The sequence below is a fragment of the Melozone crissalis genome, unplaced genomic scaffold, assembly GCF_028551555.1.
Source record: "Melozone crissalis strain CALT ecotype California unplaced genomic scaffold, PUWL_Pcris_2 ptg000114l_1, whole genome shotgun sequence".
NCBI lineage: Eukaryota > Metazoa > Chordata > Aves > Passeriformes > Passerellidae > Melozone > Melozone crissalis.
In genome coordinates, this window is record NW_026535891.1 from 996,140 (window position 1) to 1,019,048 (window position 22,909).

Sequence of the window (22,909 nt, forward strand, 5' to 3'; positions counted from 1 at the left end):
CCTCCAGCCGCTGGCCCTTTAAGAGCAGTAATTCGGCGCGGTCCCTTTAAGGCCCGGCCGCCCTCTTTACTGCGGGCCGGAAGCGCGTGGGCACTTCCGGTGCGACCTCTGCCCGCTCCCAAGATGGCGGCGGCTCCCCGGTGCTGACGCCGCCGGTCACTTCCGGCCCGGGAGCGGCCATGGGGCGGCGGGGCCGGCCCGGCCGGGGGCTCCGAGGGGCTCCCTCCCGCCGCCGTCAGGTGAGCGGCTGCCGGGACCGGGGCCGGGCCGGGGCGAGGCCTGGACCGAGCCAGCCGCGGTGCGGCACGGCCTGACGGTGGTGGTTTGGCCCGGCCCGGTGCGGCGCCGGTGCGGGCGGCGGCGGCCGAGCGGGGTCTGGGCAGGTGTGGAGGCGGCGCGGCTGGGCGGGAGGGCGGCAGGTGGAGGAGAGGGGGCGGCTAGCGAGGGGCGCATTTAAAGTGGGGAGGGGGTTGGTGTGAGACCCTTTGGCCTTGAAAGACCCCGGGAGAGAGGCCCGGAAGGTCCCGGAGCGGGCGGGGAGGGCCCGGAGCCCCCTCAGTGAGACCCCCCGGGGCAGGCGGGACAGGGCTTGAATGGCGGCGGGGAAAGGAGCTGAAGGGTTCAAGACCCTCCCCGGGGCAGAGGGTCCGAATCACCCCCCGGGCTGGGCGGGGGAGCGGTCGGAGCCCCCCGGGGCTGCAGGGACACGGCGGCTCGGGGACAGCGGGGACACCGAGCCGCGGGACTGGGCACGCGTCCGGCCCCGCAGTGACCTTGAGCGGATCCCGGACCGAGCTGTGCCGCTGTTCTGTGCCCCAGAGCACGGCCGAGCTGCTGTGGCCGGGATCGGAGGTGGGGGTCTCACCCGGGGTGGGATCGGGGGGGTCCTGCCCCGGGCCGGGGGTGCTGGGGAGGGCAGTGCTGTCCCCTGAGCGCCGCTGCCACAGCGCTCACAGAGCCACAGCTGTGCCGGAGCTGCGGGGCTGGGGTGAGAGCCAGGACTGCCTCCCTGGAGGGGTTGGATCCCAACCTACCGCGGGGCGAGTGTGAGGGGCGGGTTTAGCTCGGTGAGCTGGTGTGGTTAGCTGGATGTGGGGGCTTTGCTCAGCTCCGTGAGCTGGGTGTACTGAGCTGGATGTGGGGCCTCAGCTCAGCTCCATGAGCTGGATGTGGGGCCTAAGTTCAGCTCGGTGAGCTGGATGTGCTGAGCTGGATGTGGGGCCTCAGCTCAGCTCAGTGAGCTGGATCTGGTACCTCAGCTCCATGAGCTGGATGTGGTAAGGTGGATGTGGTGCCTTGGCTCAGTTTGGTGAGCTGGATGTGGTGCCTCAGTTCAGCTCCATGAGCTGGATGTTGTGAGCTGGATCTGGTGCCTCACTTCATTTCAGTGAGCTGGATGTGCTGAGCTGGATGTAGGGCCTCAGCTCAGCTCAGTGAGCTGGGTCTGGTGCCTCAGCTCCATGAGCTGGATGTGGGGCCTTAACTCAGCTCCATGAGCTGGATCTGGTGCTTGAGCTCAGCTCCATGAGGTGGATGTGCTGAGCTGGTTGGGGTGAGCTGGACGTGGTGCCTCAGCTCCATGAGCTGATGTGGTGCTGATAACCCCAAGGCCAGCGTTCCATCCCCAAGTGAACCATTCCCTGCAGAGCTGGCCCTGCTGGGCCCTGTCCAGCTCAGGCTGTTGTGTGATTCTGTGCCCTTGGAGGTGCCAGGCAGCCTCGGGGCTGGCTGCAGGAGGTTCCCAGGCTGCTGCTGAGGCATTAGCATGCTGGGCAGGGCACATCCCTGCCCGGGGCACACAAAGCCCTGTCTGTGTTTGCCAGAGAAGCATCCTGAGCTCCAGCTGCAGCAACGAGCGGTTTGGGGACCAGACTGACAGGGTGGCATTAAAGGACATGAACTGGGGGGGTTTGTACTGAGTTCTGTGTGTGGGAGACTGAGGCTGTGCCCAGATGAGAGAGCAGGAGCAGGGATGCCCTGCTTGGCACCCCCTGCTTGCATTTCCAGGCAGAAGTTCAAGAAATGCTGTTTGTGCGTGGTGGGAAGGAACCACTGAGGGGTGGTTTTGGCACAAAAGCTGCTCCAGAGTTAAAGGATGTGTGAGCTGTGGTGTGCTTGTACTTGTTTTGGAGGGCAGGTCAATTCTCAGGAGATGTAACCATGACTTTTATATCAGTCTCTCTAAAATTCCTTGAAAGATCATCAAATCTTAATGAGTGTGACGGGATCCCTTAGCAAGGCCATGGTCTAAATTTCTGGAAGATTAAATGCTCTGAGCAAAATGAATGCTTTTTATGTTGGCAAAGAAAGGATTGCAGCCATGCTGCTCATTCCTGGAGCTGCCAGGATCCCTTCCTTCTTCCATACAGGAAGGACTTTGAGTGCCTCAGAGCCATGGGGTTAAAGTGGCTTTATCTAATTCAGATCCTGAATGAGAGGAGTTATTGGTGAGAGTCCAGAGAAAATACAGCTGTTTCCTCAAGAAGTTGTGGCTGAAATTCTGAACCCAAAGCACATAAAACTAAATAAAGATCAAGGGATTATTATTGTTGTTGTTGTTTTTGTTTTGTTTTCCATATTGCAGTAATGAGAATGTTTTTTGCAGGCAGCCCTTCCCTTTCCTTTGTGGGGAGCTCAAATTCCATGGTGGTGGCAGAGGAATTTGGAGTATGGACTAAACCCTCAGGCTTCACCAGGGAATCATGTTGGCTAGAGTCTATTTTAATTTTTTTTTAATGACATATTAAGCTAGTGGGACTCCTAACAAGAACCAAGTGGTGTTTTCATAGGTGCTGTGCACAGATAATTCCTGTGCAGGAAGCTTTGTGTGTGAAATCATGTCAGTATTAGCAAACCCAATAGGGCTGTGATTGTGACTACAGCAATCCAGGCTGGGGTGTTTGTTGTGCCTTAGCTGCCAGGACAATTGGCTGGCAGGGTGAAGTGTAGTTCTCTTTACAATGTAAAAAAGTGGAATTTTGGGTGTTTTTAACTCCCCTGTCCACCTGCAGGAGCTGTGGTAGCCTGCAATGCTGTTTGCTTCTGTTCTGCAAATATTTTGTTGGCCAATGGGCAATGAAATTGTCACTTAATGGGACACCCACCCCTGATCTGCCTTAATTTCATAACTGCAATTTCTTCTCTGTGCCAGAGGTAAACAACTTCCAGTTGTTTTGTTACTGTGTTTCTAACAGAATGTGTGAGTTCTTCATCAATCCTGAAGTGTTGAGACATTTCCCTAAGAATCCCAGACTGGTTTGGGTTGGAAGGACCTCAAAGCTCATCTCATCCCATGGGCAGGGACACCTTCAGCTATCCATGTTGCTCCAAGCCCTGTCCAGCCTGGCCTTGGGCACTGCCAGGGATGGGGCTCTGTGCCAGAGGGAACACCTCAGAGGGAACAATTCCCTCCCAGTATCCCACCTAACCCTGCTCTTGCTCAGTGGGAAGCCATTCCCTGTGTCCTGTCCTGTCCCCTTGTCCCAGGTCCCTGTCCCTTGGAGCTCCTTTGGGCACTGATGTGTGTCATGGTAAAGTGAAGTGCCCCCAGATGAGTGTGTGCTGCTGGCTGCCCATCCCTTTGAGCTCTCACTTGGTGGTTCTGGTTTCAGATCAAGGTTTTGGCTCCCTTGTTCCTGTTCCTGTTCCTTGCTCTGGCTCTGCTCTCCAGCAGTTCAGCTCGTGCACTGCCAGTGCCTGGAATACAAGTTATGACCCAGCTGCAGTCCAGATCATTTTGTCATTCCATTATTTAATCTGGAGTTAAGTGGAAGGGCCAAATTAAATCCTACAAACACTTTTATTTCAAAATTCAACATGTCTTTTACTCTTTGTAAACAGGTTTTGCACGAATCCAGTGAGGATGTGAGCTGTGGGCATTGCCAACAAAAGAGCACAAATGCATGTGGGCACCAGGGCTCCCTGGCACACACTTTCCCAAAAGTTCAGCCACCCAAACACCCCATTTTTTTAAAAATTTGATGTGAAAGTAAGTTCTTACTGGCAGTGAACTGCTCCGTGTTGTTTTGGGTGATTCTCTGAGCTGTGCCTCTCCTGCTGCCTGGCTCTGTGTGCAGGTTCCCTTAGCCCAAGCTTGGTTAATCGTGCAGCAAGTTAATTTACTAATTACAGCAGCTGAAAGTGCAGCTGCTGGGTCCTGGTGATGAGCTGCAGCAATTGGGGCTGGGGGAGGCTGAAGCAGCCCCTCCCTCCTCATCCTCCCCATTCCACAGCCCAGGAGCAGCAATGGAGTGTTGGAATGGAGGATGAACTTTGCTCGTGTAGCTGACAAGCAGCTTAGCAGAGAGATCCTGGGCTGTGATTTAACCCTTTCTTTTCAGCGTCTTGGTCATCAATGTGGACACTCTACACGGCTGTCTTGCCTTGTTTTCCCATTGTTCTTTTCTTCTCATCACCCTCCAGCTTTAAGGAGATAAGAATGGAAGTGCCCAAAGAAATGGGTCTAATTCATGCAGAGAATGCAGGAACACAAAAGAACTTGTCACTTTCTTCTTTGTACAGATCCTACAACTGAAAAGTGACGTCCTGACACCTGGGAGCATGACAGACCTGGAATGACTGGGGAGAAGCTGCTTTGCTTGGCCATCCCTGATCTTGTGTGCCCATTAAAAGGTGTGTGTGCTGCTGGAGTGGTGCTCATCTGCTTCTGAAAGCACGGGAGCTTTGCTTTTCCCCAGAGCAGCCTGGGCTGTGCTGAGAGCTGCTGCTGGGGCTCAGAAAACAGCCACAGTGACATCTGAAGGTGTCACCATCAGGCACATGGTAGGGCCCTGCCTCTGGAGGTTACAGTCCCTCAGTGCTGTGCAAGGCTTGCTGTGTGTGACCGTGTTTGCAGGGGGGACCAGGATGAGGGAAGAGATGAGGATCTGACTCCATGTTTCAGAAGGCTTGATTTATTATTTTATCATATATATTATATTAGAACTATACTAAAAGAATAGAAGAAAGGATTTCATCAGAAGGCTGGCTAAGAATAGAAAAAGAAAGAATGAATAACAAAGGCTTGTGTCTCGGACAAAGTCTGAGCCAGCTGGACTGTGATTGGCCCTTAATTAGAAACAACCACATGAGACCAATCCCAGATCCACCTGTTGCATTCCACAGCAGCAGATAACCATTGTTTAAATTTTGTTCCTGAGGCCTCCCAGCTTCTCAGGAGGAAAAATCCTAAGGAAAGGATTTTTCAGAAAATATCATGGCTGTGTGCTCGAGGAGAGTCAGCCAAGGGTGAGGTGATGTGGGTGGCTGTAGCGAGCGGGGCTTTGTCCTCTACCCAAGGGCTCTCTCATTTCAGGTGCCGGCACTCGCAGTCAGCTTGCTCAAGGCTGGAAGGCTGGGCCTGGATCTGCTCTGTACCTTTGAGGGAAACCTGGACCTGTCCTGCCTGCGCCCGAGGAGCCATGGAGGACAAACGCAACATCCCCATCATCGAGTGGGAGCACCTGGACAAAAGGAAATTCTACGTCTTTGGCATTTGCATGACCATGATGATCCGCGTGAGCGTTTACCCCTTCACGCTCATCCGCACGCGGCTGCAGGTGCAGAAGGGCAAGAGCCTCTACAACGGGACTTTTGATGCCTTTGTGAAAATCCTGCGGACAGAAGGGGCGGCCGGGCTCTACCGAGGCTTCCTGGTGAACACCTTCACGCTGATCTCGGGGCAGTGCTACGTCACCACCTACGAGCTGACGCGCAAATACGTGTCGCGCTACAACAACAACAACGCCGTCAAATCCCTGGTGGCCGGAGGCTCGGCCTCCCTGGTGGCCCAGAGCATCACGGTGCCCATCGATGTGGTCTCCCAGCACCTCATGATGCAGAGGAAAGGGGAAAGCATGGGCAGGTTCAAGGTGCAGAACCAGGATGGCAAGCGGCTGCTGGTCTTTGGGCAAACCAAGGATATCATTGTACAGATTTTCAGGGCTGACGGCTTTCGAGGTTTCTACCGCGGTTATGTGGCCTCGCTGCTCACTTATATTCCCAACAGTGCTGTCTGGTGGCCCTTCTACCACTTCTATGCTGGTAAGTGAAAGGAGGTTTGAAATGTGTCTTATCCCAGGAGAGCCAGGAGCCCCTGGATGGACTCTTGGTGCTGTGGATTCAGCGGGATTTGTTTTCTCTCGGGGGGTGGGAGCAGAATCTGCCCTGAGCCAAGGAGCTGCATCTGGCTGTGTGGGAATTCTGCAGGTGTTGGGTGGAAGTTTAACAGAGCAGCAGTGTTTCATGCAGAACAAGGGGCCCAGGTGCTATAGAACTCGAAACTGGATGGCTCCAAGCAAGTGGGGCTTTATGCATCTGCTTAACTTTCTCTGCTACTAATCCAAGTAGTGCCTTCTCCACAGGAGTGAGGAAGGGAGAGTTTGGAGCCACCATGTAAGTATAGTTCATCTTTCAGTTCATGTGAACTCAGGAATCTCAGAAATGGTAAAGGGACTTTTAGAGCCACAAATCTCGTGGCAAAACCAAACAACAAACAGAGACAAGGGCCAGATCTTCCCTGGATTTCTGTCACGTTTGCTGGATTTGCTTCAGTTTTGGCAACTTTAAAATTGGCACTGAGCCTTGTGATGGAAAACTGCACTCAGTAGAAAGTTCTTTCTCCCTAGCTCAGTTCTTGTACTCCTTGGGGTGTTTCCAGAGGCTAAAGGTATTGGCCAGCTGAGGCTTATTTCCACCTCTGATGATCCTTTAGATTTCTGCCCTGCAGCTTTGCACATGGTTTTTAGGAGCCTGGTTACCTAATTTCTGCCAAAAGGTGGTGGCAATGAGTACTTTGAGTTTTGCTGTACTGGGCCTAAAGTACATCTTGGAGGATTCTTCAAAATCCAGATGTCTCAAAGGTCCTGTGTGCTTTCCAGAATTCTGGTAGCTAGAGGAAATATTGGTGCTGCATTTAAATGGCAGTGGCAGCCTGGCATGTTGGTCTGTGCTTTGTGGGAGTGCTGCCATCAGTGTCCCTGTCAGCTGGTCATAAGACCAAAACCCAATGTACTAACTGTAAGATTTTCATGCCCAAAGGGCTCAGAGGAGGGCAGGTAAGAAAAGGCAGCTGATATGGAGAAACCAGAGCTCTCAGCTTCCAGGTGTTTGCTCTGTCCCTGTCTTCTCAGTGGGAATTGAGATGGTGGGGAACATAAACCCCAGCTGTCAATGAATCTGCTCTGGCTGCATTTCCCAGTGCTCTGTCCCTGGAGCAGCAGCTGGGGTCACTGAACCCTCCTTGGGTTCAAAGGACACTGCTGGCCCTGATTCCAGTCGGTGTTCAAAGTCTCAAACAGAGCTGCTTCCGTCCCTCCTGCCAGCCAGGCTTCCTCATTGTCCAGAAATGGGGCTTTTGAGCACTCATCTGTCCAACTCCAGCCAGTGAAAGTGTGGGACATTCAAATCCTATTGGCCAGGCAGCAGGAGCAGAGTGAGGAGATCTGGGGTCAGCACTAACCAGGGTATCTCCTGGACACTGTGCCCAGTAGTGACAGCTTTCTGTACAAATCTCTGCTGACTCCTTCCAGTGGAGCCTTGTCTTAAGACTTCCTCCACCTTCTAAAGAGAGTGGGGATTTTCATGCCCTGTTTTGGGGGTGTGGAAGCTGGTTCTGTCCAGTTTGCCCCACAGGCCTGGGAGGCTGTGGCACAAAGCATGGCGAGTGTCCTGGGGCCAGCAGTGTGATGAGTCCTGCTCCCTGTGCTGTGCCAGCTTTCTGCTTGGTGTAGGAAGCACCACTTGGAGATTCTGCAGGCTGGAAATCAGGGATTCTGCCCACTGCAAATCAGCTGGAGTTAGGGGGTGGGCTTAAGGAAATTATAAACAATCACTGAAAGTCTGAAATTTTCCTCTCTCTCTCCTGTTCCCAGAACAGCTTTCGAGTTTGACTCCTAAAGACTGCCCCCACCTCCTTCTGCAAGCAATATCAGGGCCCCTTGCAGCTGCCACAGCCTCCACTCTCACCAACCCCATGGATGTGGTGAGGGCTCGGGTGCAGGTAAGAGCTCAGCCTGTTTGGCACTCAGCAGGGTGGGGTTCAGCCTGGGCTCTCTCATCTCTGTGCTTTCAGGTGAGCTGTTTCCCTTTCATCCTGGGTAGCAGCTGCTTAATTAACCCTCAGCATTAGCAAGAGGAGCCTGGGCTGGCAGTGCCAGCCTGGCCTGCTCAGACAGGCTTTCCCTTCAGAAAGGGAGAGCTGCTTCCTGCTGCCTCCTTGGGACTTTGTGCTTTTTTTGCTGCCCTCCTCAGGGAGCTCTGGAGACCAGATCAATGCTGTCAGACTGGCTGATCTGTTGTCTCCAGAGTGTTCAGTTGCAGCAGAGCCCCAGAGCAGCTCAGCATGGAGTCTGGCAGCTCTGTCAATGTTTGTTCTGGCCTTGCAGGTGGAAGGCAAGAGCTCCATCATTCTCACCTTCAAGCAGCTCATTGCAGAGGAAGGCCCCTGGGGGCTGACCAAAGGCCTCTCTGCCCGCATCATCTCGGCCACTCCTTCCACCATCGTCATCGTGGTGGGCTATGAAACGCTGAAGAAGCTGAGCCTGCGCCCAGAGCTGGTGGACTCAAGGCACTGGTAGAGGCAGCTGGGGGAGGAGAACCTTCCTGAGACCTCTCTGAGTTTGGACTCTTGCAGGGGAGAGCCTGGGATGCCGCGCAGCTGCCGCGCCTTTGTCTCCGGCTGCTTTCACAGCACAAGGCAGATGCAAAAGCAGCTGCACTTCACCTCTTTAGATCTGAGTGTCATGCAATGGTTCTGCTGCTGGTTTCGCTTCAACTGTGACCTTTGGCAGTGCTCTTTGCCTGGAACAGTCCGTTCCAGGTGTGGGAATGCATCCTGGCAAGTTAGTAATTCCTTTTTTTTTTTTAAAGACTTACTGGCTTAAGCAAAAAGCCAGTTTATTCTCTTTAAATTATTTTCATCTTTGCCAAACTTCCAAGGAGTCTCACAGCCTGCAGCAGGACCCTCTGCTGGGATGTCTCTAGTGGCAGTTGTGCTGTGGGAAGCTGGAAGCAGAAAACAGACAAGTGACTTTCTCCAATTACCTGCTTTTATTTCTAGAAGATGTGAGACAAGAGTAACCTGGAACCACTTCAGACCTGATTTCCTGCGTTTTGAATAGATCTACATACTTGTTTTGTATATTCTTGGGAAATGTTCCCTGTCTCTCATCCTCCAAACAGCAAGCTGGCTGACAGCAAGTGGGGAGCTGAGCTGGCTGTTTGGAATTAGCTGATGGCAGTTTTGACATCTAACCTGTGTTTTTAATCTGTTGTAATTTAATTTTTTTTTATTTTATTTTAGGGAAGCTTATTCTGATTTCTGGGGTACTGAATGGTTGTCCTGTGGCCTCGTTCAGTGTGTCAATCCTGCATGTTCAGAGTGGCTGTGGCCACTTCCCACCTTAGTTAGTTTAAGCCCAGAAATGCAGTTTGGAAGTGTTTGATCGTGGTGCTGCCAGCAGCTGGATGAGAACTGAGTGGGCTTTGAGCTACAATTAGATGGGATGTGGGGAAGGAAAAACCTTGTGCTGGCTTTTGATCCAGTTCAAACCTGACAGGCATGTTTATATTGAATAAGAAGTGATGGTTCACTTCACGAGTTTCAATTCTGCTCTTCCAGTTTGGGAAGGGCAAGGATAATGTTTTGCACAATTGCTGGATCAGAAGCCTGAGCTATGGCCTGTGTATTTTACCAGGTGAAAACTTCAGGGGGATGAAACCAGAGGCTGCTTTTTGGGGAGGGGAGGGAGGGGGTTGTTTGACTGCGCTCTGCTGCTCTTGGTGGTTGAGATTTGCCTTTCATGCTGCCAGCCCACACGTGGTGCTTGTCTGGGAGGGGTTTGGGGTGCACCTCCATTCCCCTTCTGCCATAACCAGGAATTCTGGTTGAGGTGTTGATCCTGCTGACCTGTGGCTGTTGCTGGGCTCCACTTGGCTGTCTCTTCCTGAGGGAATTCACCAAGTGTGGCTCTGCCCTTCATCCCAGTGATGTCCCTGCCCAGCAGACACTTGACATTCCACCCTGCCTGCTGGAGATGGAGAGTGCTGCAGCTGCTGCTGAGGTGGGAGAGGCTTCTCTGCTTGATTCCAAGGTGCAGTGCTGTGATGGGGCTGTGAGTGAGAGCCCTCTTCATCCCAGTTTTGTTTCTTGCAGTGCTCAGAAAGGCACTGGATGCTGGAGCCACTGGTGGAGTTGTTGGAGCAGCACCTTCTGCACCTGCTCCAGTCACCTGTTTGTTGTTTAAAAGTTGACACCAGTCGGCTCTTGCTCTAATAATAGATTCTGCTCTGAAAAGCAGAACAACAGCACCCCAAACCACAAGGCAGCAGGATGTTAACACTGATATGAACAGGAACAATAACGATCAGCCTCTGCCAGGTGCAGCAGGGCCAGTCCCAGTGTGCAGAACAGAGGGGTGGCAGCACCAGTGTGGGGAGACACTGTCAAACTTAATGTTCCTCTCGTAACCAGCAACGTTCTTGACAACTAATAAACTTGAGAGACCTTCAGTTTGCTGCCTGCGTTTAAAAGCACATGGCTCTCCACGCATGGGGAGGCTGCTGCTTTTGTTGTGTCACAGGAAGAGTTTCACCCTTAGCCTTTGGACTAGGAGAGGGACGTGAGCTGCCTGAGAACTCGGTGGCTGAGGGAGAACCGGCTGGAGCACTGGAATGCCTGCAGGCAGCCGCGACCCACAGCCGCGGGCTGGCTCCTGCTTGGCTGTTACATGGCAAATGTCGCTTTTTTTATTCTCTATCCGAGCTGAACTTTGTTTCTTCTTTTCTCCTTGAATTCTTCAGGCTTGATCGTTTTATTTCACTCAAAGTCGCTGGGGGGCAGGGCGGGCCCTGGGGAGAGAAGGACGGTTTTGTCTCGCTGCTTCGATTCGGACCGGGCGCATCCCCGCGCCGGGAGGCGGCAGTGTCTTCAAAAACCGCGGTGTTTTTGTCACGGTTTGATTCGGACCGGGAGCAGCCCCGCTCCGGTAGGCGGCAGTTTCTCACCGCGGTGTTTTTGTCGCGGTTCGGTTCGGATCGGGCGCAGCCCCGCTCCGGTAGGCGGCAGTCTCTGCAAAAACCGCGGTGTTTTTATCGTGATTTGGTTCGGACCGGGAGCGGCCCCGCCGAGCGGCGCGAACCCCGCCCGCGCCGCGCGCTTCCCGCGCATTCTTTCCGCGCTCCGTTCCCGCCCTCCGTTCCCGCCTCCGTTCCCGCGCGCTTCCCGCGCTCCGTTCCCGCGCTGGCGGCCGTTAGGGGCGGGGCCCGGCGCCCCGGCCAATGGGCAGCGGCGGTGGCGGCGGCGCGCTCCGGGCCATGGCGGCGGCGGCGGGCGGCGATGGCGGCGCGGGCGGGGCTGAGGGCGGCGGGGCCGATGGCGGGGACGAGCCGGCACTGGCGGCGGCCCCGGGGCGCGCCGAGGTGTTCAGCACCGTGGTGGACACGTTCCTGGAGAAACTGGTGGCCGCCGGGAGGTGAGGCGGGGGCGGGGAGGGAGCTCTGAGCCCGGTGCCAACCGTGCCGTGACCCTGGGCCCACCGGATCCCGGGAGCTGCCCCGGACCCGGCTCTGAGCCTGACCCGACCCTGTCCCACCCGTGCCGTTACCCTGGACTCACCGGATCCCGGGAGCAGCCCCGGACCCGGCTCTGACCCTGAGCCTGGTCGTGACCCGGTCCCAACCGTGAGCCTGGTCCAAACCGTGCCGTGACACTGAGCCCGCCCTGATCCCTGAGAGCCGCCCCGGACCCGGCTCTGAGCCTGGCCCAACTCGGTGCCAACCGTGCCGTGACACTGGGTCCACCGGACCCCCGGGAGCAGCCCCGGATTCGGCTCTGAACCTGGCCCTGACGCGGTCCCAGCCGTGCCGTAACCCTGGGCCCACCGGACCCTGCTCTGGGTCTGAGCCTGGCCCTGACCCTGGGCCCACTGGAACCCCGGGAGCAGCCGGCTTTGACCCTGGCCCGGCCCCACCGTGACCCTGGGCCCATCGGACCCCCGGGAGCAGCCCCGGGCCCGGTTCTGAGCCTGGCCCGACCCGGCCCCACCGTGTCCCCAGTCCCAACCGCGCCGTGCCCCTGAGCCCGCCCGTACCCCCGGGAGCAGCCCTGCCGCCATCCCCATCGCTAACCCGGCTCCGGTTCTGATCCTGCCCTCCTTGCAGCTACCAGAGGTTTGTCAGCTGCTACCGCTGCTTCTACAAGCTGCAGCCGCAGCTGACCCGGAGCATCTACGACCAGTTCATCTCCCAGCTCCAGACGTCCATCAAGGTGAGCAAAGGAGCCACCCGGGGGCAGTGGAAAAATGCTGAGCAGGTTGATATTAAGGGCAGCAAATATATTTCCTAAATGTAAAGCAGAAAGTTGAGGCTGCTCTCCAGAGTTCTGCCTTCCCCAGAAAAAGCTGTGGGATCGTTCAGGAAAACACCACTGGGACTTTGGAGTCCAAGCATGGCCAAGGCCACCACTAAACCATGTCCCTGAGTGCCACATCCACACATCTGTTAAATACCCCCAGGAATTGTGATTCACAGGGTGTTCATCATCCATGGTTCCAGCTTTTCATCCAGAACAAAGCTAGAAGGACTTGGGATAAGGGATGGAGTGACAGAACAAGGGAAGTGGCTTCCCTCGGTTAGATGGGATATTGGGAAGGAATTCTTCCCTGTGAGGGTGCTGAGGGCCTGGCACAGGGTGCCCAGAATTTAGGGCCAGGTTGGACAGGGCTTGGAACAGCCTGGGAAAGTGGAAGGTGGAAGGAAATGTGCTTTAAGGTCCCTTTGAACCCAAACAATTCCCTGATTCCCTGACCAATGAAGGCTCACAAGCAGAGTGGTGCCTGTATTTGTTCAGCTCATGTCCTTCCTTCACAGGAGGAGATCCAGGAGGTGAAGAATGAAGGGAATCTGGAGGGACTCTTCAGTTTGCTGGATAAGATCGTGGAGGAGGCCAAGGACCGGGAGGAGCCAGCGTGGTATGGATGGCCAAGGGTGGGGGGTGGTTTTGCTGTAAGGGAGGGTCTGAAAGCTGCTGTATCTTTACAGCAGTGACAATGAGCCTAAAACACACAAAAATCAGTTTAATCTGTGCTTCTCTGGGTCAAGGGTCCATTTCCACTCCCTTAGTGCAGGGGGGTCAGTGCCACTGAGCTGGGGGGTTTGGGCACAGCACCTGTCCTACAGCAGAGTCCCCCTGTGTGCTCTTTGTGTCCCTGGCTCAGGGCCTCAGCAGACACTGGAGAGACTGGGGACTGACCAGAAACACAGGATTTTGTGTGTCTGTGCTGAGGGGGTGAGGAGATCCTGCCTGTTCCAAGCACCCACTTAGTGCCAGGCTTTGGCAAGAGCTCCCTGTGCCCTCCAGTGGTGCTCTGGCTGTGCTGGGTTCCCTGTGGCAGCCACAGAGCTGATCCCAGCTGGCAGCATCTCAGCAGCTGTGTGGGACCAGTGCTGGGCAGCATCTCTGGCCAGGGTCTATGTACAAATCACCAACAGGATGGGACTGCTGCTTGAGCTGTTTATTTTCCAGCATCAGTCTCATTCCATGGTGATGACAATGGGAAGGTGCCAGCAGCTCACATCCTCAGCTGCAGACAACTCAATGTTACAACTCACTAAAAGTTTTTTGACCAATCACACAAAGCAAAAGCACTTTGACAGTAGTTCTATCCAACCACTATAAGCACAGGTACCTTTGGTTGAAACAATGCTTGCTTATTTCAAATACAATACCTGCTTGTAAGCCTTAAAACACAACACACAGAGCTCCATTATTAAGCTTCAAACTCCCTAATATCTCCCTAGATATATTTTTCTTTAGCTTAGGGAGTTATTCTAGATAAGTAGAATATGCTTGTGAATCTGCTGTAGGGCCTTAGAGCAGATCTGTGCAAGGAGGAAACTCCAGCTCACCCGGAGTGTTGGGATGGGAGCAGTGCCTTGCTTTACCCCAGTCCAGGGGATGATATGATGAGCCCCCCATTATTAAGCCTAGAACTTCCTAATATCTCACTACTCTTTTCTGCAGTTTAGGGAGTTATTCTAGACAAATAGAATATGCTTGTGAATCTGCTGTGGGCCTTGGATAGAGCAGATGTGTTCAAGGAGGAAACTCCAGCTCACCCTGAGTGTTGGGATGGGGGCAGAGAGGTGTCTTCCTTTACCCCAGTCCAGGGGATGATGTGCTGAGCCCCCCATGATTAAGGTTAGAACTTCCTAATATCTCGGTAGAAATACTTTTCTTTAGCTTAGGGAGTTTTTCTTTTCTTCTTTCTTTTCTTTTCTTTTCTTTTCTTTTCTTTTCTTTTCTTTTCTTTTCTTTTCTTTTCTTTTCTTTTCTTTTCTTTTCTTTTCTTTTCTTTTCTTTTCTTTTCTTTTCTTTTCTTTTCTTTTCTGAATCTGCTCTGGCCCTTAGAGCAGATCTGTTCTGGGAGGAAAGTCCAGCTCACCCTGAGGGTTGGGATGAGCAGAGCTTTGCTTTACCCCACACCAGGGGATGATGTACTGAGCCCCCCCAGAAGGCCAGGCTGGCTGCAGGACACTCCAGGCCATGTCCCCAAGGCTGCTCCCACACTCTGCAGCCTCCCAGTTTACAAAAAGTACAGGTGCATGCTCTGTTAATGTGACCGTGTTCACAGGGGACTCGGGTTGAGGGAAGAGATGAGGATCTGACTCGCATGTTTCAGAGGACTTGATTTATTATTTTATTATATATATTATATTAAAACTATACTAAAAGAATAGAAGAAAGGATTTCATCAGAAGGCTGGCTAAGAATAGAAAAAGAAAGAATGAATAACAAAGGTTTGTGGCTCAGGCTCTGTGTCGGAGCCAGCTGACTGTGATTGGCCATTAATTAGAAACATCCACATGAGACCAATCCCAGATGCACCTGTTGCATTCCACAGCAGCAGATAACCATTGTTCACATTTTGTTCCTGAGGCCTCCCAGCTTCTCAGGAGGAAAAATCCTAAGGAAAGGATTTTTTATAAAAGGTGTCTGCGACATGTCAATACACAGACCATTCTTCTATTTGTCCTTTTATAACTTTCCTGCTGACCAATCTCATGGCTGCTGCTTAGCTCCAATGATATTTTTGCTATCTCTGAGCGCTGATTTGCATCTTTCCCACCCCGCTGATGCTGAGAGCCCAGGGCAGGGTGTGTTGTGTGTTCTGGATGCTGTGTTGCTCCCTTGCTGTGTCCTGGGTGCTGTGTTGCTCCATTTTAGGCGGCCCAGCGGGGTCCCGGCGCGGGACGTGCGCAGCGCCCTGGTGCCGTTCCTGCTGCGCCACCGCTCCCACCTGCGCCGGGCGCTGCAGGAGAGGCAGCACAGGAGCAGCAGCCTGGCCCAGGAGGTGCTCAAGGGCAGGGACAGCATTGCAGAGCTGCAGCAGGTGATCCAGGCTCGCCAGGAGGCCTGGCAGGTAAAACACACCAGAAAACCCAGAGCAGACTGACCCAAACCGAACCAACCCCATCCAAACCACCCCAAAACCAGACCAAACCAACCCAAACCAGACCAGCCCGACCCAACCCAAGCCAGACAAACCCAGACCAAAGTGTTAGCATTCAAAAACACATAATCACGGGGGATTATATGCGGTGCTTTTTATTAAGAGCTCTGGGAATCGGGGTATTACCCAAGTCTGATTCTGACCATACATCCGAAATGATCATGTTTTATACTCTATCGTTATATAACTTTCATGTTAATTATTAAACTTATATTGTTCTATTGTATACATAAATTTAGCCCCTCTCTGAATTTCCAGCATAGTTTCCCATTATTCTTCTTATGGTTATATAATAATTACATTTAATTACTAAACAATCATCACATCTAGCAATTATATAATTTATCATACTGCTTAGGCAGGTGCAGTTGATCTGGGAAAGCACAAAGCCTAACATTTTAGATTCTATCTTTAACTTTTTCCAGGGCTCCACTATCAAAAGCAAACCCAACCTAATCCAGACCAAACCAACCTAAACCAGAACAACCTAAACCAGACCCAACCACACCAACCCAGACCAAACCAACCCAACACAATCCAAACCAACCCAGACCAGACCGAGGTAAATCTGACCAGACCAACACAAACCAACCCAACACAAACGAACCAACCCAGACCAGACCAAGGTAAACCAGACCTGACCAAACCAACTCAAACCAAACCAGACTAGACCAGACCGACCCAGACCAGACCAACCCAACCCAAACCAGACCAGACTGACCCAAACCAACCCAACCCAAACTAGACCAAACCACCCCAAAACCAGACCAAACCAGACCAAACCAACCCAAGCCAGACAAACCCAGACCAAAGCAGACCCAACCTAAACCAGACCAAACCAACTCAAACCAGACCAACACAAACCAGACCTGACCAAACCAGACCAACCCAGACCAGACCAAAACTAACCAACACAAACCAACCCAACACAAACCAACCAACCCAAACCAACCCAGACCAGACCAAGGTAAACCAGACCTGACCAAACCAACTCAAACCAAACCAGACTAGACCAACCCAACCCAAACCAGACCAAGGTAAACCAGACCTGACCAAAACTAACCAACCCAACACAAACCAAACCAACCCAACCCAGACCAACACAAACCAGACCCCACCAGACCAACCGAAACCAAACCAAATCAACCCAACCTAAACCAAACCAGACCAACCCAACCCAAACCAGACCAGACCAACCCACACTAAACCAGACCAACCAAACCAACCCAGCCCAACCTCATTCTCACAGCACCTGGAGAACGAGGCTCTGGAATGACTTTCAAAGCCTCCACTTCCCCAGGACCTCCCCAGCAGCCAAGTCCTGCTGAAACTTTAGTGTGGGCATTGGAGCTCTCAGGTGCTTTTCCCTGTGCAGTGGGTGGGCTGTGGGGTGTGGGTGGTCCCAGGGGAGGTGAGGGGGTTGTTGTGTTCTGCACATGGAGGGGACGGCACTGTGTGCCACACATTCCACCCTGAGTGTGGCAGGGTGGGAGAGGCTCCATGCTGAGCTCTGTGCGTTGTGTTCCTTCCAGGCAATCACTAAGGAGCAGCGAGAACTCATCGTGGCACTCCAGGAGCTCCAGTGATGTCCCACAGGCTCTGCTGAGGCAGCTCACCATCCCACAGCACTGATGGGACAAGGTGTGTGCACTGAGAATCGCCCCATCAGGCCGCTGGAGACTGCAGAGGGACTGGAACAGCTGCTGGACTGGCATGGGTTGATTGAAAACAAAAAACCAACAAAAGAAACAAAAAAAAAACATTGGGATCTTTGGAAATGGGCGGCAATTCCCTATTTCCCACTCAGCTAGACAGAGGAGTGTCACAAAGTGTGTCTGTGCTCTCATCTGCTGCACTCAGTGCTGTGACAGGCCTGGTTCCAGTTTCCAAAGCCACATTTGGGGGTTTGTAGCTGTTTTAGCTGTGTGTTAGACAAAATTCAGTGCCTTAAGCCCCAGGGCAGGCTGTCCTGGGGTCACAGCCAAGGCTCCTGCCTTGTTTGCAGGTTCATTCAGTCTCCCTGTGCTCACTGCCCTCGCAGATGTGGCAGCAGCTGCTGCCCCAAGCTCCTTGTTACCATTCCTTCTGTCTCTTCTGAAGTTATTTTCTAGCCCTGGTCCCCTCCCAGGGATCTGTGCAGAGCTTGGAACAGCCCTGCCTCCGCTTTGTGGCTTTGCAGCACGGGGTTTTCATGTTTGTTTTTCCTGTGGAACCTTCCAGAGCCAGCCTGGCTTCCCCCACCCAGCGCTGTCTGTTCTGCCTCTCCTGTTTGTGGGCTGGGGAAGCCAAGGGATCTCCCTGGCACAGCCCCACCTGTGAGTGATGTGTTCCTGCAGCAGGGACAGGCAGTCCTGGGGCTGGCCAGGGAGGCAGCAGAGCCCCCTGCACCTGCAGAGGCTCTGAGGGCACAGCTCCAGGGTTCCTGCCCAGCTGGGATGGGGCAGTGGCCGCTCCACCACAGCCCAGCCTCTGTCAGCAATTAGAGCTGCAGCATTTCCCCTCTGCCTCCCCTCTCTGTGCTGGAATCTCCTCAATAAACTGGGGCTGTGCTTCCCAGCTTGGCTCCTGCTGTGCTCTTGGCCCACGCACTCTGTGTTTTATGGCTTTGTCTGACAAAGGCTCTGCCTCAGCAGCTCTGTCTGCCCCAAAGCCTCCGGTTCTGCTGCCCAAGGCAGGGCTGGGATTTACAGGATCAAACAAAGTGGTCAGGATGTGAAAGAGGAATGTAACTCAGGGGCTCTGAGTGCCCTGGCTGGGATGGTGTTCACAGTGGTTCTTGGATGAGGGAAGAGATGAGGATCTGACTCCATGTTTCAGAAGGCTTGATTTATTATTTTATTATATATATTATATTAAAACCATACTAAAAAAATAGAAGAAAGGATTTCTTCAGAAGGCTGGCTAAGAATAGAAAAAGAAGGAATGATAACAAAAGTTTGTGTCTGGGACAGAAAGTCTGAGCCAGCTGACTGTGATTGGCCATTAATTAGAAACAACCACATGAGACCAATCCCAGATCCACCTGTTGCATTCCACAGCAGCAGATAATCATTGTTTACATTTTGTTCCTGAGGCCTCCCAGCTTCTCAGGAGAAAAAATCCTAGGGAAAGGATTTTTCAGAAAATATCACGGCTACAATTCACCTTGCAGCAGTTTTGGGAGGGCTGTGTGTCCAGGGGGGAATTCACTGTGACCGTGCACACAGGGGTCTGAGAATGAGGGAAGAGATGAGGATCTGACTCCATGTTTCAGAAGGCTGATTTATTATTTTATGATATATATTACATTAAAACTATACTAAAAGAATAGAAGAAAAGGTTTCATCAGAAGGCTGGCTAAGAATAGAATGGAATCATAACAAAGGTTTGTGGCTCAGGCTCTGTGTCCAAACCAGCTGACTGTGATTGGCCATTAATTAGAAACAACCACATGAGACCAATCCCAGATGCACCTGTTGCATTCCACAGCAGCAGATAACCATTGTTTGCATTTTGTTCCTGAGGCCTCCCAGCTTCTCAGGAGGAAAAATCCTAAGGAAAGGATTTTCCATAAAACATGTCTGTGACACCCTGTCTGTAACGCAGCATCTGCCCCTGGCCTGTGGCAGGGAGGAGCTGTGCAGGGACCAAGGCCGTGGGCACCTCTCACCTCCCTCAGGGGTGCCCAAAGCAGCACCTGCTGCTCCCCCAGAACTGGGCCAGCAATTTCCCTTTGGTCAAACCCCAAGGTTTTGGCAGGAAGGTCTCCCTGCGTTGCAGAAGATGATTCTGGGGTGCTGGGGCTGGGCATTGAGGAGCCCCCAGTGCCCCCTCACCCACCCCGTGGGGCCTGGGCACTGCCAGCCTGGCAGGGCTGGGCCCACCAGCAAATCCCCCCCGGCCCGGGGCCGCTCCTCCCTCCCTTTGTGGGCTCTGGCCGGGCGCAGGGCACCGGGTCCATCCCAAACCACAATTGCCAGCTCTGCCAGCGGCTCCGGCCGGGGCGGATGTGCTGCAAATAACCCTGCCGGGGCCGGGCCCCCCTTGCCGAGGCCGCAGCGCCCTATAAAGGCAGCCAGGGAGCCGGGGCAGCCCAGCCCAGCTCGGGGAGGCACCATGAGGGCCCTGCTCCTGCTCACCCTCCTGGCCCTGCTCGCCCTCGGCCTCTGCCGCAGAGGTACCGGGGAGCCCGGGGCTGCTGTGGGCATGGGGGTGATGCTGTGGGCATGGGGGTGATTCCATGGACACTGGGGGTGATGCTGTGGGCATTGTAGGTGATTCTATGGGCATCGGGGGTGATTCTGGACACTGGGGGTGATGCTGTGGGCATTGGGGGTGATTCTGTGGGCACTGGGGTTGTTTCTGTGCCCTGAGGGTGTTTCTGTGGATACTGGGGCTGATTCTGTGCCCTGGGGTGATTCTGTGGACACTGGGGCTGATTCTATGGACATTGAGGATGATTTTGTGCCCTGGGGGTGATTTTATGGACACTGGGGATGATTCTGTGCACACTGGGAGTGATTCTGTCGACATTGGGAGTGATTCTGTGCCCACTGGGGCTGATTCTGTGTCCTGAGGGTGATTTTATGGACACTGAGGGTGATTCTGTGCCCTGGGGCTGATTCTGTGGATATTGGGGGTGATTCTGTGCCCTGGGGGTGATTCTGTGCACACTGGGAGTGATTCTGTGCCCTGGGAAGGGCCCTGGAGGGAGCAAAGGGACTGGGAAAACTCTGCTGAGCTTTGTGGGGCACGGGGGTTCAATGGGGAGACAGGGACATCATTCAGCAGATTGGGGGGGGGGGTCTCAGGGAGGGATGTGAGCCCCAAAAAGAGCGGGGTGAGAGCAGAGCAGGGTGGGAGGGCAGAGCAGGAGACCCCTGTGAGCGCGGCCACCCCTCCGTGTCACCCACAGATGGCTCTGCCAGCACCAAGGACTCGCCCAGCTCCGAAGGTGAGTGACCCTGGGGGCAGGGGACAGGGACATCACCCTGGGGACAGGGGACACACACACAGGGGACAGGGGACACACCCCGGGCACAGGGGACAGGTGACATACACAGGGCACAGGGGACACACACACAGGGGACACACCCTGGGGGCAGGGGACACACACAGGGCACAGGGGACAGGTGACACGACCCCCTGACCCCCCTGTCCCCACAGCCTTCATCTCCAGACGCGCCAGCGCCGAGCTGGTGCAGAGGCAGAAGCGCAATGCCGGCCATGGCAGGTGAGCATCGCTGGGTGCAGCCGGGGGAGGTTTGGTGGCCCAGGACCCCGCAGACCCCCCCGGGTGTCCCTTTGTGTCCCTTTGTGTCCCTTTGTCCCCAGCAGCGGCCCCGGGGCCCCGCCGGACCCGCTGGAGGCCAAGCGCGAGGTGTGCGAGCTCAACCCGGACTGCGACGAGCTGGCGGATCAGGTCGGGCTGCAGGAGGCGTACCGGCGTTACTACGGGCTGGTGTGAGCCCTGCCCTGCTCGGGGAGGGGGCTGAGCGCTCCAGGAACCCCCCCTGCCAGCCCCACAGCCCCGCACTGCGCCCTCCCACCCTGCTGTCAGCCCTGGAAGGAAATAAACGCAAATGTAGAGCCAGTTCCTCCCCAGGCCTGGGTGTGGGTGGGGGGGGGATTCGGGATGTGCTCAGTGTCACCCCATCCCATCCATCCTGGGTTCCCTCCTGTGCCCCCCAGGCTCCAAGGAGGAGGTGCTGTCACCCCCAGGTCCTGTTGCCAGCCCAGAGCTGCCCCATCACCATCCCAGTTTAATTTAAAGCTGTTTCTCCCAATGTGGGGTTACTGGGGAGCAGCGGGGCTGATCCTGGCCAGGAATTTAATCACAAACCACCTTAATTACTCATTAACCTTGAGGAGGAGAGGTGCTACCACCCCCAGATCCTGCTCCCAGCCCAGAGCTGCTCCATCACCATCCCAGTTTAATTTAAAATTGTTTCTCCCAGTGTGGGGTTATTGGGGAGCAGCAGGGCTGATCCATGCACCCCTGCCCCAGAATTTCATCACAAACCACCTTAATTACTCATTAACCTTGACTCACACATGCTTACACTGCTGGGCCCTGTGTGGGGACCCCAAATTCATGGGATGACTGCTGGAGAATGGAATTTATGGGATGAATTGATGGAATTCAGGGGTGCAGCCAGAGCAGCACAAGGCTCTGGGCAGGGGAAGGTGGGAGCAGTGCAGAGAGCAGCCGGTGGCAGCAGCCGAGCTCAGCCCCACTCCAGCACAGTCCCAGCAGCAGAGGAGCTCTGGGGAGCAGGGGGAGGAGCAGAGGGAACCTTCTGGAAGCCCCCTGGGGTGGTGGGGGCGCCTGAGCCCTGCCCTGGGCCACCCTGACTCACCGGGCAGAGGAGCAGGGGGTTGCTGGAGAGGAAGGGGCACAGCAAAGTCTGCAGCTCCTCGCTCTGCTGGGGATGCTCCAGCTGGGGGAAGTTGTGAAGGGGGCACAGACCCCTGCCCCAGTGTGCTGTCCCCACAGCAAAGACCCCACAAAACCTTGGGTTTCAGCCTGAGCAGGGGGAATCAGCAAGAGGAGCAAAAAGCTGAGAAGGAGGAAAGCTCCAGCCCCAGTTTCCTTATCCCAAACACTCTGGGAACAGCAGGAGAGGCCAGTGCAGGTGGAGGAGCTCAAAGCAGCCACAGGGACAGAGCAGCAGTGCCAGACACGGCTGACCAGGAGTCTGGCATGGCAAACGTGCAGCCTGTGACAGACACACGGTGTCAGGGGGCCTGCAGCTCCCTGTGCCAGCCTGGCCCTGTACCATCCCATCCCCGTGCCATCCCATCCCCGTGCCATCCCATCCCCGTGCCATCCCAGCCCTGTGCCATCCCATCCTTGTGCCATCCCATCCCTGTACCAGCCCATCCCTGTGCCATCCCATCCTTGTGCCATCCCATCCCTGTGCCATCCCATCCCTGTGCCAGCCCATCCCTGTGCCAGCCCAGCCCTGTGCCAGCCCATCCCTGTGCCATCCCATCCCCGTGCCATCCCATCCCTGTGCCATCCCATCCTTGTGCCAGCCCATCCCCGTGCCAGCCCAGCCCTGTGCCAGCCCATCCTTGTGCCAGCCCATCCCTGTGCCATCCCCTCCTGCTCAGCAGGAATTGTGTCCAGGGCTGTCTCATTCACCACCAGAAAGGAGCTGAGGACACAGTCAGAGCTCCTGGGGTCCCAGTACCGCAACATGATCCCATCCTCCCAGAAGATCTGTGGGGACAGCAGGGCAGCCCAAGAGCTGCTTTGGGATTGTGGTGGCTGGGGAAACTGAGGCAGGGTGGGCTGGGAGTATCTCCCAGCTGGAACAGGGTTTCATGAGGAGTCCAGGTGATTTCCCACCTCAGATGAGGGAATCACCTGGACTCCCCATGAAAAAAAGTAAACACCCCCTCAGCCCAAAACTCAC

The 22,909-nt window shown here is 54.6% G+C and overlaps 3 protein-coding genes across 3 annotated transcripts; all 3 read left to right on the forward strand.

Moving 5' to 3' along the window:
- The first annotated feature begins 133 nt into the window (after positions 1 to 133).
- Positions 134 to 8,858, forward strand: SLC25A44 (solute carrier family 25 member 44). Its single transcript, XM_054292712.1, has 5 exons — positions 134 to 239; positions 4,522 to 4,632; positions 5,315 to 6,042; positions 7,872 to 7,999; positions 8,385 to 8,858. Exons 3-5 carry the CDS (start codon positions 5,421 to 5,423, stop codon positions 8,574 to 8,576), a joined length of 942 nt encoding a protein of 313 aa, XP_054148687.1. The 5' UTR covers positions 134 to 239; positions 4,522 to 4,632; positions 5,315 to 5,420; the 3' UTR covers positions 8,577 to 8,858.
- A 2,419-nt stretch (positions 8,859 to 11,277) lies between these two features.
- On the forward strand, positions 11,278 to 17,269 carry PMF1 (polyamine modulated factor 1). Its single transcript, XM_054292692.1, has 5 exons — positions 11,278 to 11,471; positions 12,160 to 12,265; positions 12,868 to 12,968; positions 15,224 to 15,419; positions 17,042 to 17,269. The coding sequence occupies exons 1-5, from the start codon at positions 11,278 to 11,280 to the stop codon at positions 17,093 to 17,095; spliced, it is 651 nt and encodes a 216-aa protein (XP_054148667.1). The 3' UTR covers positions 17,096 to 17,269.
- Positions 17,141 to 20,955, forward strand: BGLAP (bone gamma-carboxyglutamate protein). Its single transcript, XM_054292693.1, is given in 7 exon segments — positions 17,141 to 17,150; positions 19,478 to 19,523; positions 19,525 to 19,581; positions 19,583 to 19,665; positions 20,404 to 20,442; positions 20,655 to 20,721; positions 20,823 to 20,955. Coding segments are annotated over 7 exon segments (435 nt in total).
- Positions 20,956 to 22,909: the final 1,954 nt, after the last annotated feature.